Source organism: Gossypium hirsutum, chromosome A01 (genome assembly GCF_007990345.1).
Source record: "Gossypium hirsutum isolate 1008001.06 chromosome A01, Gossypium_hirsutum_v2.1, whole genome shotgun sequence".
Lineage (NCBI taxonomy): Eukaryota > Viridiplantae > Streptophyta > Magnoliopsida > Malvales > Malvaceae > Gossypium > Gossypium hirsutum.
The window spans coordinates 21,585,310-21,604,898 of NC_053424.1; the positions used below are offsets into that span (position 1 = coordinate 21,585,310).

The following is a 19,589-nucleotide window of genomic DNA, read 5'->3' on the forward strand; positions in this document are numbered from 1 at the left end:
AGTGTTTTATTTTTTATGTGATGGGGTTTTAAACCTTTTACAAAAATAGTATAAAAAATAAAATACTAAAAAAATATCTTAATGAAAAAATAAAATATGAAAAGAAATAAAATACAAAAGAAATAATTTTTTTGGGGAAAGTGGTGCTGGCGGGTTTTTTTACTAAAAAAATAAAAATAAAATACGAAAATAGTATATTTTAAAAAATAAAATCCAAAAACTTAAAAAAATACAAACAAAGGGCCAAAATCAGGGTTATTTACTAAATTAATATAAAAAAACACTAAAATAATAAATTTAAAATACTATGTACTAAAATAATATAAAAAATAAAATACGAAAATAGTATATTTTAAAAGATAAAATCTGAAAATAAAAAATAACAAAAAATGTCAAAATCAAGGTTATTTATTAAATTAATATAAAAAACACTTAAACAATACATTTGAAACATTATGTACTAAAATAATATAAAAAAATAAAATACGAAAATAGTATATTTTAAAAAATGAAATCCAAAAATAAAAAAATTATCAACAAATGGCCAAAATCAGAGTTATTTATTAAATTAATATAAAAACAATTAAATAATATATTTGAAACATTATGTACTAAAATAATAAAAAAATAAATATAAAATAAGTATATTTTAAAAAATAAAATCCGAAAAAAAAACCAACAAAGGGCCAACATCACCGAACAAAAAAAAATTAAGAATATTGCAACATAACCCCTCCTTGTTTTCCCATCTTTTTTATTTCCCAAGGAATTTAATTACATATTATAATATATTTTAAAATAATATTGAACAACTTATCATGTTTTTTATTTATTATTGCATATCTCACATTATTATTATTAAATAAAAATTAATTTAAAATATATTGAACTACATGCCGGGTATATTATATATATTATATTTTAAACCAAAATATTTTACTTATTATTATTTTAAAATAATAATAAAAATATTTGTATTTGAGTTGGATATATTTATTTTTTAATGTAGTATAGCAAAAAAGAAGTCGAAAAAACTGTTTGGTATTTTTTTGTAATTAAAAGCAATATATAAAATTTAGTTATTCTAATACAAATTTAAAATCCATCAAACGTTAAAATTAATAACCGAAATTTATTTTGAAATTGCAGGCATCGCAATGGCTTCATTGATTAGGAAAGATCCTCACATATCTGACACAGTTAATAATATGGTAATATATTGTTATTTATTAATCACTGGTTCCATTAAAAAAAAGATCTAAGTAATTTAAGGAAATAAATTATGTTATTATAACTATTTTCTCGAATTTAACACTGTCAGGGCCTTTACCGCGCATTAAGGGGCCAGTTGAATGGTTTAGGATATTCCTCGGATGCACGACTGATGCCCTACTTGGAGCTAGCTAGATTCGAGTCCGCAGCATTAACCCGGACGTTCGATTTGCGGTATGATTTATTATCTGCCCTTGGTCGAGCGTTGGCGCTCGGAGACCCACATTTTTCATTTGCTGTGTGGGGAGTGCACTATCACTCTGGAGGATGTTGCATTGCACTTTGGGCTCCCAATCGACGGGAGTGCCGTAACGGGCATAAGTGCGATAGTTGAGTCGGCTGCACTTTGTTATAACCTACTAGGAGCCTCGCCCGGCGATGATAAGTCCAATTTTTCAAATTTGAAATTTACATGGCTGAAAGCCAATTTTGAGCATTTATCAATTAATGCCACTGAAGAAGAGTTGATGTGCGCAGCTCGAGCGTACATTATGCATATTATAGGAGGTGTACTGATTCCCAATGCGAACAACAATAGGGTTCATCTCCAGTATTCACCTCTATTAGCTGATTTGCCTAATGTTCGCTCGTATAGTTGGGGTTCCACAGTTCTGGCTATGTTGTATCTTGAGCTTTGTCGGACGACAAAGCCTGATGGCATAGACATAGGCGGATGCCTTGTATGGTTGCAGTCATGGGCTCTTTATCGGATGCCATTCTTAGCATCGATTAGTCACCAACCATATGTATTTCCACTAGTTAACAGATGATAAAATTTAACTTATTATTAATTGACAATTTCTTTACTATTCTAATGATACTATATTTACTTAAAAATTGTTTTCATAGATAGAGTATTTATTCAGGTATCGGGAGGTCATACATTGTCCTGATATATCGTTTGATGATTGAACAACATGTCGGGGAAGGGGTAACCTATTCCAAGATTCGTGACATGTAATTACTTTGTATATCTTACTCGAACCGTGTTAAATTTTAACCATGGTATTAATCGTGCAATTTATATGAATGCCATATCGTAGACCAGAAATTGTGGCTATTATACCCTCGTCTGCCTACGTTGATTCTCAATTGTGGTGCACTAACGCACCAATTATCAATTTCAATGTAGTTGAGTGGTACTACGGAGATCGAATACTACGACAGTTTGGTAGCATTCAGTATATCCCGGATCCACCAAAGCAGGTGGGGAAGGTTCACGACATCAACAAGAGAGGAAAACATGGAAGTCATTAGGGGGTTGTGCACCAAAAATATATTGCGGTGTGGGATAATCGAATGGCTCGAAGACCTCAGATGGATATATCTTTCGATTTGCAAGCATCATTAGAGTACATACAATGGTACTCTAGTATAGGAAAGCTATATTTACTTGGTGGGCAGTCGACTGCAGTCCCCCCGCACGTGCAATGACCTGAGGCATACGGGCCAGTGGTCAATATAGAGCCCGAGCCACAGTAGAAGGTCGATCCTGAGCGATCGTATTCACATTTGGCTGATACTTCTTATCATCCAGATTTGCTGGGCAATGACTATTTTTCGGACTCATCAGGGGGCGGATACCGTTACGGGTTTGATATCTTTAGGTCGTATCCACTGCAGTATAGCACGAACCTCGGCCCATATCCACCGCAGTATTCTACTCCTCTTAGGTTGTATCCATCGCAGCATGACATTCCTCCCGGCTCAAGTTCATCGATGCCATTCGAGCCATATGATTTTTCTTCCATGTATCAGACACCCTCACCTGCGACTGAAGAGGATGTTGGTCGTCACAATTACCCACAACGTGAACGTCAACCTCCGCAGAAATATACTCCTGGACCACTCCATCGATCTGTCAATTTTAAGGGTTTCTTGGGTTTTGATATTAAAAAGTTTGTAGTTTTTTGTATATATTTAATTAGATTAATTGGAGCTTTGAAAAGTGGAACAAAATTTGACCATAACGTAAATTACATTAATTTGGACATTTTGAACATTAAAACACTAATAACATGTTTGGTTCAATGTAATAGCATTACAACTCTATTCCATGGGCCCACCCTAAACACCTGTTTGGTTCAATGGAATTCCCTAATACGGGCTTATTCCATTACAGGTCTAAACAGTAAAATTGCCTGATTTCTATTCTGTTTCCTCACCACCGAATACTGATTCGGTGTTTAAGGAGACCATCACCACAAAAACTCTCCCCACTTTGCCCTCTCCCATTTTCTCACCTGAAACGCTCCCCACTTTCTCCCTCCGTTCCTTCTATATTCCTCTCTTCCAATTTTTCTGCCTCTTTTTTCTGCTTTCTTTTTCTTTCTCTCAATAGAGTTTTTCTTTTCCTCTCTTTCATTTCTTGTTTTTGATCTATAAAATTCCATCGATTGCTGGAAAGAGCAAGAGGGTTCTTAGAAGGGGAATTGAAATCTAAATCGAAAACTAAAAATGTTGAGGGTAAACCGAGTGATAAACTGGGCACGAGCTTCGATTCCAAATTGTCAATACCTCCTAAGTCATGACCCAAAGATTTCCCCTTCACATCCTCAACATTTCGCTTCAAAATCATCCATTCGCTTCTTCGATATTTACAAGGCAATTCCTCCATCTCCCCTTTTTTAACTCTAAAGTATTTGATTTTTTAAGTTATAGTTCTTTCTAACTTTTTTTCTTGTGTGTGCAGCTTGCAAGCAAGGAACAAGTCGAGAAAGAACGAGCATGACTGTAAGTTTAAGCTTTGTTTCTTTATTGAAATTTTGTTAGGTGCTCTTTTTTCCATGAAATTTAATATAAATAATTGTTTTAATTTAATTTAGGGCAGTGCTGATGAATTGAATAGAGGATATTTTGATGATATGTCTGAGCTAAAACAACACGGTGGTAAGGTATTAACTGAAATGGCTCATGTATGTTATAATTTTGTTTTCTTCATTACATGCCATAATTTAGTTGCAAAATATTGTGAGGCTTTTGTCCTTAGATGATGATTTATTTTGATATTTTCTTCTCTCCTTTTAAATTTTACCATGTCGAAGAGATAGCTATTTGTATGTTTTGAATGCATTCTGTTTATCTTTACATGATTCTAACAAAATAGAGACACATACACACGTAGAGACGCACATCAGAGTGCAATTTTCGTATTCCAGTTTCTACATTTTGTTGTAGATTATTTGATCAGGCGTGTAAATGTTTAGGCTTATAGCTTGTTTTTATTTCTAATGCATGAATTTCTCAGAAGTTTTATGTACATTGTGGCACTTTTTTTCTATGTGGTTGTGTGCTTCATCTTTTCCTTTCTTACAGGGGATGAGCTATCTGCTATCTGCAATTTTGTTTGTGATGAAGGATGAGTCAGAATCATTTTGGTGTTTTGTGGCACTAATAGAACGCTTTGGGCCCAATTTTAATCGTGATCAAAACGGCATGCATTCTCAGCTTTTTGCATTATCTAAGGTCTCTCTCTCTTTCACAGACGCACACTCACACACACAAACATGCTTAAGTGATGGATTTATTATGTTTTATGTCAAAATGACCAAGACCTTTTTCCTTGGTCTAAACTTTGGGATATGACTGTTTAATGGTAATCTCATGCTTTATATAACTTCCAACAACCTCCTGCCTCTGTTGTCTCTTTTGGCATGGGGTTAAATTTTCTCCTCATCTATTTTAGAAAAGGGCAATAGTGTTTATGTTCAGAATTCTTGACCATAAGTTTCTGTATAATTAAGACCGTTTAACTTTGTAAGTGTGTCAGTTGGTCAGAGAATTCTGGCAATTGTTTTGGAGACTTCTTTAATTATTAAAATTTTTTATTCTTCTTCATCTTGTGCAGCTCCCTGAAATTTCAGCCTTTGATATGATATGGATCCAATTTGAGTTTGTAAAGCTTCAAACTCTAAATTAGAGTTTGTGGTGCGGCTTTTTGGGAGACTTCCATATGATGATATAGCTGGCCTCAGAACTTTTGTTTTATTGTGAAAGATTACATGTTTTGATGAGAATAGAGCATCATATTTCCCATCCTTTTCTTGAGTTAACAACTATGATATAGACACTGGTATAATATAACCACTTTTGGTTTCATCAGTCCTTAAATAGAAGTCATCAAAGTAACGTTTCTTCTTGGAGATCTTTGGATGTCATTTGTATTCCTGGGAAGGAAACAACATAAAGTAGTTTATAACTAGCTAACCCACTTCTCCCTTGCCCATAAACAGCATAAAGAAGATTAAATGGTATCATGACACTATATTTTCTGACAAAGAATTTATAAATGGCTAAACCAAGTAAATCCATATCATGAACAGAGATTTGGTCTCTAATTTTGAACTGTACTACTTTTTTCAGCTGGTGGAGTTGCTAGATAGACCTCTGCACAAATATTTCGAGCAGAATGACTGCTTGAATTATTTCTTTTGTTTTTGCTGGATTCTGATACACTTTAAAAGGTCAGGCTCTAGGACTTGATAGTTCCTTACATTTCCTTCCTTGCCAACATTCATTTTAGGCTACATTTTCCTTTAATAATGCGCTGCACATATTTCTTGCTCTCACATTCCTATTTTCAATCGTACCAGTTGAAATGGCTCATGTAAAGTAGAATAGTATCCTTATGCTAGTGTCAGTTTTATTTCAACTTCACTTTCTTGTATTCTAGTTTTGTGTTAGACTTAAGTTATATGCCTATCAATATCCCATTGATATTCCTTGCAAATACTTTTGGCTTGCCTGGAGTAGCTTAGTTCTTACACTAAAAGCTTGTTGGCTCAACAAGATGAACAAGTTCACAGTTTTGAGAGACCTCAATTTTGTTGCAAAAAACCTTGGTGTTGAGTTTTTCAAAGGTACTCTTGTGGTATAATAATCTTACCATTACTGATGATGTGTAGAGTTGAATGAATTTTGTATTATTTTATTCAACAATTAGAATAAATTGTATTTATCTCTTCGATATTGAACCTGTTGGCAAAGTTGTTGAGGGAGTATTGTTATAGAGCATTGGGATTTGGTGGACAAAGTAACTAAGCAGATAAATTGGCAATTCCAGGGAAACTTCAATTACCAAATCTTGAGCCTTTTGGGGTTATATCATTTGGTATAATTTGTTTAATCATTTCCTTTAAAGCAATCATTAATGCAAAACTTTCTCATTAACGTCACCTTATAATGTAGATAAACAAACATTTTTTTGTTTCTTTTGGTTGAAAAAAGAAAAATAAAAGATGTTATTTTTCTTTTGGATGCTTTGTGACTTTTTCTTTTATTTGTAATAAAAATTTTGTGTTTAATACAATTAATTAATTTTAGATTATAACACAGGTAAAAAGTTTTATATAAAAATTATATAAATAACAAATGAAATTTTAGTTGAAATCATAAAATTGAGATAAATTGAGAAGTAATGCATTCAAATAATAGTGTACTATTTTAAAATATAGTAAATAGAATTTTTAAAAGTTTTAATATAATTAAATATAAAAATAAAAAACATTTTAGTATAATTTAATATAAAAAATAATTATATTAAGAATTGTTATTAAATTATATTTAATAATAATTATATTAAAATATGATTAAATTATTTTTTTATTTTTATTAAATTATATTTAATAATAATCTTATTAAACTTTAATATTCATATCTAAAAAAAATTCTCCTAAGGGTAATATAGTCATTTTAGTTTTTTTCTTTATTCTATTACATATCTATTCCATTCAACCAAACACAATAATACTATTATAGTTCTATTCCATTGCATTCAACTAAACAATTGAATTACTTATTACAGTCCTATTCTATTACAGCCCTATTCCATTACAGCCCTATTCCATTCCAGTGAACCAAACGTGCCCTAAAACTTGTAACAAACTTAGTCTTGTAATATAAATTGGAACAAACTTTAAATACATTACAATATTAATCTAATTAAATAAATTAATCTAATTGGAACATTAATTAAATACATTACAACATTAACCTAATTGGAACAAACTTTGCAATATAATTTTTTTTATATAAATTAAATACATTACAACATAAGTTTAACTTCTACCCGATCGTGACGATTGTCCAACATGATAGTTTTGCTGCAGGCATTTACTCCGATTATGACCAGCTAACCTACATAATCCATAACGCTTACCGTCAAATTTCTCCCTAATGTCTATTTCATTACAGATTCTAGATGATTGCGGATGACCTCTCGGATTCTTGCGTAGTCCTCTGTCTGGGACAAGCTCGAAAGTTGTCGGAGACACCTCCCACGTAGACAGGTCAGGCAGGACGGGGAACTCATTTTCCCACACACGTACGTGCGCTCGAGTGTGTACACATCATCGACAAATTGTTCAACATTAAGGTTTACTTTAGCACACACTGCCACGACATGCGCACATGGATAATAAGGTGTTTGGAACCTCTTACCATCGCATCGTCTGTTCTGGAGATCAACTCTATAGGACTTAGGTGGTATACCGGGTCGACGACCGATGGTCTCCGTAACACGAAACGTTTCAAGGCGTCATGAATATATTTCTGCATTCATCGACCTCGCCATCCGACTGTTTGCAACCATTGCATCCCTGACATCTTTGACAAACACGTGTCCCTCCTCAATCTAGTTGACTTGTTGCTGACTCATTCTTGGCATCAAGGTAGCCAACCTGTAGAATGTAGCTGAGAAGAAAAATGAAATCGAAAGATGTTGTGTTTTCAACAACACAGCGTTAACCCTCTCCACTAAGTTTGTGGTCTTTTGACCATAACAAAAGCCCTCGTAAAAAATTTGAGCCCATTGCCACGACTCCATAGTTCCCAACCACTATCGGAAAGATGTGTTCGTTTGACCCTCCATGTCTGTAACACCCCTTTAACCCCAAAACGTCGCCGGAATAGGGTTACGAGGCATTACCAGACATATCAGACAACTTAAAAAATAATTCACAAATAAATAATAATATTCATAGTATAATATAATAGTTAAGTCCTAATAATAGACGCTCGAAGCCAAAACGTAAATTTAAAAGTGAAACGAAACTTGTTAAAATTCTCTGAAAATTTTTCGTAATTTAATTTTTTTTAAAAATTTTGACAACATTTCCGCTTATTTTTACATAAAACCCCTTGCAAACTTTAAACCCAAAACAATCCAATATCAATACTCCAACCAATGATTAAGTATACTCAATTACATCCAATTTATATTAAAATAATAATTTAATACCTTAGTTTAAACAATATAACATGTTAGTATATATGTATAATTAATAATATTTATTTCGTTTCAATTATTTAATACCAAATCTACCATTTCATAACTCTATATCATATTCATAATCCAAAACATTATAATCATTTATATACAACCAAAATCATTTAACTTAATGTATATACATAATTTATATTCAACTACCTAGTACATGCCACTTAACAAAAGGAAGAAATACATCACCAAAATCTTCTTGTTGGAGTCGGGTTTGTTTTGGATGCTAGACCGAATTCGAAACTCTAATGACCTGCGCACGGAAACAACCGTACGCTGAGTATTTCATACTCAGTGGTATTACTATAAATCAAGACTATTTAACATTAATAATTTACTAACATCAACCATAAATTTTATAATCATTTAAACTAATTATATATATAATTATATTACTTCATAAATCTTAAATTCATATTTCATTTTTCACATACCAATTCAATTCATAATTTAGTTCATACATTCTTTCTCATACTTTTCAATGGTGCCAAAACAATTAATCTCATTTTTTTAAAATTTTATTTCAATTATTTGCCCTATTAACAAGGCTCGGACTCTAACAGATACGCGGATTCCACCCAAACACACCAGAATGTCCAACCCAAACACACCCGGAATATTATAAATCCTCCATAACACACAGTAAGGCATTAAATGCCTCTTCGGATAAACCGAAGTATATAATAACAAAAACATCTTCTCGGCCGAACTACAATCTCCTCATCACATCACAAATCCAATGGCATGCCATTTGTATCAAATCTAGTCTGACAAGTTAATAGGGTATTATTTTACTTTTCCAATTTCAACTTCATTTACACAAATTTTTCAATTCATAATCAATTCAAACATCTATTATCTTAATTCATATATAAATAAAATTTCACACATACTCATATTTGATTTCAAATATATTACTTACCTTAACTTAATTATTACATAACTATAAATTCAGTATACATTTAGTAAATAGTTTGAGTTATAGTAATACAAACCTGGAATACAAGTTTACTCCTCAACGATCTTTTCTTTTCCTTTGGATGTCGATGCCTCGTTTTCCTTGTTAGCTACGAAAAAAATAATAATAACAATTTACATTATTAATTACAGCATTAATTTAATAATTAATTGAATTTTTATTCAATTTATTCCCTAATTCCCATTTAATCCTAATTAACTCTTTTATTTGTTTAACTTAATTTATACTTCATTTCTACTCAATTTCCTTCCATGTTCACCCTAACAATCTAATGTTCATTATAAAACCCTAATTTAAAATTTCTTTCAATTTAATTTCCTAAAACACAAAACTTATAGCTTCTTTTACAATTTAATCCCTTTTTCAATTTCTAACTTAAAATTCATTCAATTAAACCCCTAATTCTTCTTTTTCTTCAACGTGAACTTTGTTTAAAAGCTCATAAACTTTCAAACTATCAAATTAATTTCATCAAAACCTTGTTTTAAGACTTCTAAAACATTAAATTTAAGAGAAAAGGACTAAATTTAGCTTACCAAACAACCTTGAAGCTTTAAAATCCTAATTTTCCCATTTTCTTTTCTTTCCTTTTTCTTCCCCTGTTTTTCGATTGCTTTCTGTTTTCTTTTCTTTGTTCTTTTGTTTCTTTTGTTTATTCTATTTCTTTTATTTTTTTTAGTTACTAATAATATATTATAATAATTTATTTATATATAATATATAAATATTTTCTACTTAATCAATAAGAAAACATGTAATCATGTTACAAGTGTATGCTTATTATTATTACATTTTTATTTATTTTATTTTATTTTTTTTACCATCCACTTGTCAAAATCATACTTTATTATCATAAAAAAAATCTAATTATTTTAAATTGATTTAATAAAATTTATAACTAAATTAAATATTTATATTATCATTGTTTTTAAAAAAAAATCTTAGATTTTTACTCCTTTTGCCGCCTCATCTTCCCAAATAGGCTTAATTGCCTATTTGGTCCTTATTATTTCCTATTAATTTATAATTAGACTTTTATTCTTTATTTAATTTAGTCCTTTTTACTAATTACTCTAAATTAAGCTAAATTTACCTAATTTAAACCTAATTAAACATATCGCTAAACTCATAAATATTTCTAGTAATTATTTTTGAACTCAATTTACTAAGACGGAGGCTCGTTAATGTACTTTTCTGATGCCCGTGAATTTTGGGTCATTACAATGTCACTCTTAAGTCGAGTCATTCTTTGACGAAAAATGTGTGGCTCTAGCTCGTGCACTGTATATGTATTAAGAAAAGATAAGTTACAGTATTGCCCTAAAACATTATAACTTTTATTGAAAAAAGAAGGTAATCATTTACTCATTTTCACAACTTGTCTCTTCCAGTCTGCATTCTTATAATCTTGATGGAAGTTAGTCGCGATGTGTCGGATGTAGTAAACGGATTTCCATGGTACACCAGAACGCCTAATGGCGGCAGTTAATCATTTCCCTCTATAGGAGATGATGCAAATATTATCGTTGCTAATAACATACCTCGCAGGTTGGTAAGGAAGAATTCTCACGATTCCATGTTCTCCTTATCTACGATGGCAAATGTTATTAGGAGCATGTTCCTATTGTTGTCTTGAGCAACTACAAGAAGTAAGATCTGTGTATATTTTCAATATAGCCAGGTCCCATCTACTTACACAAACGGCTTGCAGTAGGGAAATGCGCGCACACATGGATCAAATGTCCAGAACATCTGATGGAAAATTTTTTTTCTCGGCTGTAGTTGGTCATCCAGGCTGTAATAAGGTCGTGTCTGTAACTCAATACAGTCATCGATATGCACTCCCGCATAGTGGCTATCCATCATTGTAGCTCGTTATACGATGCATCGAAATCCCATAAATTGCTCAATTTTCATCTGTTTAGCTATCCACGTCTTTCAATATGATACTTAATACTGAAATTGTGCCTGCATTTCGGAAATCAGTACTAAAACTTTAATAGTCGGCATGTATTTCACCATTGGCATGATACACGTATAGATAGTTTTAGAATCAAGTTTTCGACGATCTTCTGTCATACATGTTGATGTGCATGTGTGAGGCCCAACAAATTTGCGTATCTCCCACATCTACGAATTTTGAATAAATGTAGCTCGTACCCGCCAATTGCAGCCTTCCGCTGACTTCCAACACTCCCCAATATATAATGTCGGTTTAGACACTGCAACTTTGTAATCCACTGATATATTCGTGCTATACCGCTTAATAGAAAATACGCACTATTCTTTACTTTCAAATCTCTGGCGTACGAATAACTCCTCAGGATCGGAATTTATGGCCAACCGATGAGCAGGAATTATTTCAGGGTGTTCTGGAAACTCAGCTGCATGCATCGCGTCGGGGTCTATGAGCGACATGTGTGGCCCAAGATTATTGTGTATCACAATACGTCGCATCTGGTTCCCGACCAAAGATGTGTTAATGTTTCCATCATCATTTACGTCTTTATCGTCAATATCATCGGGGAAATCTTCCACATCGGGATCACTATCACTATCGACCTTTTGATCATAAGGATCACTACTATCGTATCCATTATCACCAACCACATCAATATCGGGTGTAACATTAAGATCAATATCTATCCCACGTATAGTCGATTCACTATCAACGTACGATATTGGAGCCACCATGCACGATTCTTGAGCTCCATGTTCTTCATCATATTCAGTGAGATCTTCATTTTGCTTCATATCGGCTAACTTAACAAAGAAGTGAATCGGTGCATTTTTTTCACTCCCATTCCCACAGTAAAGAGCAATCATTTTCTCCATGTCTTCATCGTCTACAAGTTCTATTTTGGTGAATTCGGTGGAATCTGTCGAAACTGGAAACTTGTAGAAAAGTTTCGAGATCCTTCTCCCGCAACGTCAACAATTTTTGCGTTAATCCTTCCCTTCATATCATTCAACGGGACATTTCTATTAAATCTCATTGCTATTTGTTGTCGACATTCAAATATGCATCCAATGGTTGTTGTCAAGATGATTCCATCGAAATAAACGCATACGAAAAACTAATTATCCATCTTTAACACTCAATCTATTAAAAAACAAACAAAATTTCTCAAAATAATTTTGAACAACAAATAAATTACTTAAATAAAAAATTAATTAATCGATATGCAATTTTTGTCATTCATAAGCTCAGAGTTTTTCAGTTCCCATTTTGTACATGAACAACAGTTATCTTTACATTTAACCACTTAAATTCAGTTATACGTTTTCTTCCATTTTTGATCCTGTATCTTCATCTAGGAAATTCTCTACAATCCAATTTAGAAATTCTTGATTCTCTTCATATTCATCTTCTACAATCCAATTTGAAAATTCCTCGAGATCTTCTGGTTCTTCAATCTTTATAACGGGTATTGAATATACAAGTTCTCTTGGTAATTTCCTAACAACTAATTTATCATCCATGGTTTGTCCAACACATTTTGCTTCCCAGTCAACTTTCGTGAACCTATACTTTGTCTCGCTATTTTCCTTGTTCTATAAGAGATTATAAACTTCGCGAAGTTTATAACTAGATTCCAATAGGTCCGTGGTACCGATGTCTTCCAAAGTTCGTCTAAAATAATTTGTTGCTCCCATTCTATTAATGTCCTTCTAAGGGTTAAGTGTTGCACTTCATTATTTCTAATCATTTCATGACCCTTCCACAATACTTTTTGGAATCTTGCACTTCTCTCATCATCTTATCAACTTTCTCCCTTTGTGCTAAAATTATTATCTCATCAGGCAATACCAAATATATTGCCATTTCTAACAATATGTATGACATAAATATTTTCAGTTGTTATCACTAATTAACAATTACTTTAGAATAGTTTTACTAACATAAAAACTTTCAAATATATTAAAAAAATTTAAAACATAACATTCACAATAAACACATAATTAATCTAAATACAAAACTTACTAAAAAATCACAATAAACAAAATAACTTTTAAAACAAAACATGAAAATAACACTAAACAAACTATATAATACTAACAATATATTTTTTTTATCATAAATCTATTCTATTTAAAAATAACATAAAAGAAGATACCTTTTATTTCTTCTCTTCTCTTCTCCCTCTCTTCTTCTATAATTTTTTTACTGGAATTTTTCTTTCTTTCTTTCTTTTCTTCTCCATCTCTTCTTCTGTAATTTTTTTTTACTGCTGTGTGTCTTCTTTTTAACACCGAGGGCTTAAATGGGGGTTTGGGGGTGTGGGTGCCGCCAGTGCCATGTCAACAACTGGTGTTGCCTCTGACAGAGACTTCATCAGTGCTGCCTCTACTAGAGGCTTCACCAATACCGCCTCTAGCACATCCATGTATATATATATTTTATTTTATTTTATTGTTTATGTTTTTTTTAACTGATTATGTTAGAAACCAGGGTGGTCACGCAACTGCCAGAGGCGGCACCACCTTGGATGTACCATTTTGGTATATTATTTTTGGTTTGTACCATTTAAGTGTTTTTTTATATTATATTAATAAAAAACCCGCACTCTCACCACACTACTACTCTCAATTTTCATTGGAGCCAAAGTTGCCGGTGGAGAAAAAGCTAAGGTCAGTTTCTTTATTACCCTTGTTCTTTGGTGTTCTTTTTTTTTTTGAGTTTTATAGAAAGCAAAATATTATCAGATATTATTATATAATTTTTATATAAAAATTTAATAAATATAAAAACTTATTGTCATAAATATAAAAGTTTAATTATTATTTAATATAAAATAATTTATACGTATTTTATTATTTATTATGAATATAATTTAAAATATTTAAATTTTATTGCATATGATTTTAATATTTTAATTATCATTTTATAAAAAATACAATTTTATTTTAGGTTATATTATTTAATATTAATATTAATATAAATTTAATTATTTATTTTATTATAAATACATTGTAAACTAATGTCTATAATGGTTATTTTTTATTCTTATCTTACCGCTACAGCTGTGTTTGAATCCAAACACACATCCACTATTACTATTTTTAACCTCACCGGAAGTAAACACACCACTATAATAACTAATCTCACCACCACCGCCACTATTTTTGGCATTCATTTCATATTATTTTGATAAATAATTTTAAAGATGTTATATTTTGATAAATAATTTTTTATTATTTTAAATAAAAACCTATTGCTCTCCTAAGAAAGATTTTTTATTCCATTAATATAAAAAAATTTACCAAAAAATTCATATTTTATATAATTTACTAAAATAGTATAAATTTCGACTACATCAATAAAAAGTTCTCTTTCCCTTATTTTTTTATAATTCAATCTTTTTTCATAAAATAAATTTAAATATTACGAATTAAAATTCAAACGATTTTATTTTCTCACCTCTTATCAAAATCTGAACTCTTACGCTAATAAATTGCATCTAAAAATTTATGATATTTTATAATTTTTTTAAATTAGAGTAAGCAAAATATAGTTCATGGCCTACCTATAAAAAAAAAACCAAAGAAATTATTAATGTTTGAACAACTAAATGGGCCTGGAAAGATATTTAATCTTTGCCACGTGAAGAATTAGGCTTAGTTTAATATTATTTTTAAAAGTGATTTTAAACAAAAATTAAAAATTTTAAAATATTTTTTTTCTCAATAACACTTTTATAGAACTTAAAATAGTTTATTTAATAATACTTTTATTAAAAGTGTTTAAAAGCAATACTAAACTGTGTTGTCTAAAGATGATGTAGGGTTATAGGTTAGTCAAATCGTAATTTTCTATATTTTCATTTGACCCTTTTAACAGCTTGTCACTTCAATTGATAATTCATTGGATAAAAGAAGAACGAAAAAAACCATTAATGGCGGTGGAAAGTTCCCAATCCTTGCTATCAAATCTTTTTTTTTCTGCCAGTTAAACAAAAAAAAGGTACACTGTTAAACTTAAAGCGAGCTGTCATTTCTCGTGAACCTAAATCAATATCTCATTAAAGAAATCTAGGCTTTTAAAAGAATTATGTATTTTATATTTTCCTTGTGGGTGCAATCTAAATCAGGAAAAGTGTAATTAGCCCAGAAAAGGTAAAGATTGAAGAAGATACTCACCAAACCATCACCTTTTTCTTTTGTTCCGAACTCACCAAACCACTACTGTAAGTAAAGTAAATACAAACGAAAACACGTGATGAAGGTTCACCTATGAACAAGTGTGCTTCTCCCAAAACCAAAAACTTATCCCTACCATTCATTTCTTTTTCTTTTTCTTTTTTTTTTGTTTGCTTTGTAAGACTTAAGAGTTAGACCCAAAACACGTTAATGCTTGCCTCATTCAAACAACAAATGCTTCACAATAGTTGCAGGAGCAAAGATGTCTGCATGGTAAAAAGAGAACGCATGAACTCCTAGTGTTGCAAGAGTTAAGAGTTAGACCCAATACACCTTAATGCTTGCCTCCTTCACAGATCCACAGACAGGACAAGCAACAAGAAATGCTTCACAAGAGCTGCAGGAGCAAAGGTGTCTGCAAGGTAAAAACAGAACGCATGAGCTCCTAGTGTTGCAGTGCTTACAAGCCATCTTTTTCTTGCTGTCTTCTTCTTGAATGTTATTGTCTCTTTCTTCTTCATCTCTGTCGCACGAACCATAATAAATGGATTCTTCATCTTCAGCTGAACTGCTGACCCAAATTAGGCTCTCTCTCACTTGTTCCAGTCTTTTGTTTAGATCCATAACCTTCGCTTCATTTGCTTTTGCAAGTCTTTGCCATGACTCGCTTTCCATTTCCAGTTTTCTTAAGCAGGCTTCAAGCTCCATCTTTTTCTTTGTTGCTCGTGCCAACTCTTCTTCTTTTCGCTTCATCAAATACAAGGCCTTTGATTCCATACTCTTTAGCAGAATGATTTGTTGTTGCTTCCTTTGCTCTCGTAATACATATCTTAGCCTCTCATTCTGAGTTTTCCGCCCAGATATATGACACGAAAAATAAGAATTTTCAGTGAAACTGAAACCCTGAATAAAACAGTTAAACACAAAAGATATGATAGATTTCTTACCCGTAACTGAAGAAAGCAATCAATTTCCTGCCTTTGAATCTCCAGTTGAGCATCTATAGGTTGAGAAACTGCCATGGGAACCAAGTTCTGAGCGTTTTGTTGCGGATGAAAAGGAACGTCTTGAAGACTAGAACCGGCTTGGAATGGAGCAGCAGCAGGTGCAGGGTTTACCATCCAATCCTGAAGGCCACACATGGGCAAGGGCACACCCATCTTTTCACGACACAACTGCGCTTGAACAGCCATAATAACTATCGCCAGGTATTGATCAAAACGAAGCAAAGCATCATTACAAGAAATAAAAATAAAAAGAGTCCCCCTTGGCCCTTCGTAAATTCACTTACTTGGTAACCATGAAGGATATGAAAATGGGGTAGGTTTTAGTGCTAGAAAAGAAAAAGATTAGGCCCTCCTTAAGACTTATTTCTTAATCGGCATAACCTTTGCCTTGTTTGTTGGTTTGGGTTCTCTGGTTTAACTGAAAATAGACAGACCATCGCGGAGGATACCCGTGGTTGGTTATAAATAGAGTGGGAAAACCGACAAAAATCTTATGAGAGAGATACAACGACGACGTACACATTCAGATTTTGTGACAGCAAGTCACACAAGTATCGGCTCAAGAGATTTTCACAAAGCGGAAAAAGGAAAAATGTGTGGGTTTTGAAAGGGAAATTCACTGGATTGGGACGTGAAAGAGTCAGACGTTATAGAATAGAGGCGAAGGAATCAGAAATTTGGTGAATTTTGTCAGTTTTTGGGTCATTGGAAAAGGCTGAATAATAGTTCCCATTAATTCTCTCAGTCAGCTGTTGTTTTCATATTCTCTAATGAAACAATAAATAAAACCCACTTCTTTTATCACTAATTTTATCCTTTTTAAAAAAGAAAATCATCTTCTAACTTGAGTTTAATTATGCTCATATTTTACGGTCTTTTTAATGACCTTCCTATAAATATAATCTACGGTTAAAACGACAAAATTTCCATGCAGATGTCTGCAAATTGCGATTTGTGTTAAGGGGTATGAAGAGTTCTGAAATGCAATTTTCAGGTTAGTGCGGTCGAGACTGGTGGTCTGGGCCAGAAACGTCACCTCATCTATAGTAAACCCAGCTGCCAGTCTCCTAGGGGCATCAGGATCCAGGAAGCATCGGTTGCGTTGCTTGGACCTTTTAGACTCATGGATATCAATTTAATCTTTAAAAATATAATTTAAAATGATAACGCCTAGATAGGCTTTTTGTCAACTTTCAACAAATACCTGGGCATCGGCCATTCGCCACCGCATTCAATATGCGAACACTTGGGGGCCTCATGCCTGCTCCTACCATGATAAACCTATCTTCAGAGGACTGGACGTGATTCTAGCTGGACAGTTGATGAGCAACAAAAACCTTTTCTGGAGAATTTGTGGTGATTTACTGACAAACAATGCCACACAACGTTTTAACCGCGAGCGCAACATGTTACGTCTTTCAAGCAATCATTGCCCGCTGGTAAACTGCATTTGAAACGGAGGACGCGGTGGCTGCTGCAGATTCGTTTGTGCAATAGCTAAATGAGAGCTACACCAAAATCTCAGAAATGGCAAGGTTCATACTGATATAACGACTTCGCTTGGGAGTAACTTCCCCGAGCGATGGTCCTTCCAATACCACTTGCACAAGGGGAGGTCGATGAGTTTATGTGAGAAAATATTAAAATTAAAAAATGAAATTGTTGGACAAAATACGTTAACGAACAAATATAAATATAAATAATTTATATTAATTACAATATTTGAACATATAATACAAAATTATATTTATATTTTTTAAAAAATGAGTAGATCTAAATAAAACAATTAAATAAACAAGATTTTGAAAAACAAAAATCGAATAAGGGAATAGATTTTTACTAAATATTGAGGTCTGTTTTCACAGTTTCCTTAAAGCAGATTCGACCGCTCCTATGGTACTTGGAGAAATGTTGGTCAACTGTCTTCCAAGATACAACAACAAAATGATCGAAGCAGTAGCATTTTTGCAGTGATCAACAAACAAACCTTGCATTCTTCTATCACCGAAACGTTTGAAAAATTGGAGATAAAAAGAGAAGAATTTTTTAGAGCAAAATAAATTCGTTGTATCTGTGTGTAAAAAATTTTAAAGAATTCTTTAGGCTTTTATAGGCATTCAATATCTGCTGAGAAAAATATATTTCGTGTTGGGCTTAAAATATCCATAAGCCCTCTTTTTTGGGCCCGACCGGTTTGAACATTTTATGTTGCCCACGTCGTACGAGTGTGCCCCAACCCCAATGGGTTTGGATCTGCACCCCTCTACGCGCGAGTCAAGGTTTCAAGCTTAGTCATTCAATAACCTTTCAAGTGAGTTTCATATATATACATATCTCACACTTGGTATTTAACCGATGTAAGATTTAAGCTTTTCTTTTTCCTCAACAAATATTCACAAGTAACTTACTTTGAGTATCAATTTCCCATTCATCACTCAACCATTTTGAACATATGATATACCATTGTAAAGTTCTCATGGAGTAAAATACAAAACCATAATTTTATGTTTTAACTTTCAACCTTTACCAATAAAAAATATGCCTCAAAGTTTTCAAAAATTACAATTTTTCCAACAATCCCCTACATGAATGAAAATGGATAGTTTTTTAACAAAAATTATTCACTCGATGTGGTGATAGAATCTACGATTGATACTTGTATAGGATAGATAGACATCAACCCTTGAACCTTTCCTTGTGAGAGTATATTTACTTTACTAGGTAACTAGTAGATGCGATGTCCTTGAACTGTTCTGTCGTTTGTGTAAACTATGATATACCTCACACAACTACCTCCCTGGTAAGGTTTTTAGTTTTCATGGGTATGTTTTTATGGCCATGAACATCTCCTGGTTCTACAAGAGTTTGAGAGAACTATGCCCTGGTAGTCTCTTCGAAGCGGCCCCACTACACA

General features: G+C 32.4%; 2 protein-coding genes across 2 annotated transcripts; one reads left to right on the top strand and one right to left on the bottom strand.

Moving 5' to 3' along the window:
• Positions 1-3,432: 3,432 nt before the first annotated feature.
• LOC107916795 (GTPase-activating protein GYP7) lies at positions 3,433-6,245 on the top strand. The gene is made up of 5 exons (XM_016846167.2): positions 3,433-3,876; positions 3,965-4,005; positions 4,098-4,166; positions 4,588-4,737; positions 5,120-6,245. The coding sequence occupies exons 2-5, from the start codon at positions 4,000-4,002 to the stop codon at positions 5,189-5,191; spliced, it is 297 nt and encodes a 98-aa protein (XP_016701656.1). The 5' UTR covers positions 3,433-3,876; positions 3,965-3,999; the 3' UTR covers positions 5,192-6,245.
• Positions 6,246-15,664: 9,419 nt separating this feature from the next.
• LOC107917089 (probable BOI-related E3 ubiquitin-protein ligase 2) lies at positions 15,665-17,275 on the bottom strand. Its single transcript, XM_016846475.2, has 2 exons — positions 16,616-17,275; positions 15,665-16,511 (listed from the first exon to the last, which is right to left on the bottom strand). The coding sequence occupies exons 1-2, from the start codon at positions 16,859-16,861 to the stop codon at positions 15,987-15,989; spliced, it is 771 nt and encodes a 256-aa protein (XP_016701964.2). The 5' UTR covers positions 16,862-17,275; the 3' UTR covers positions 15,665-15,986.
• Between the last annotated feature and the right edge of the window lie 2,314 nt (positions 17,276-19,589).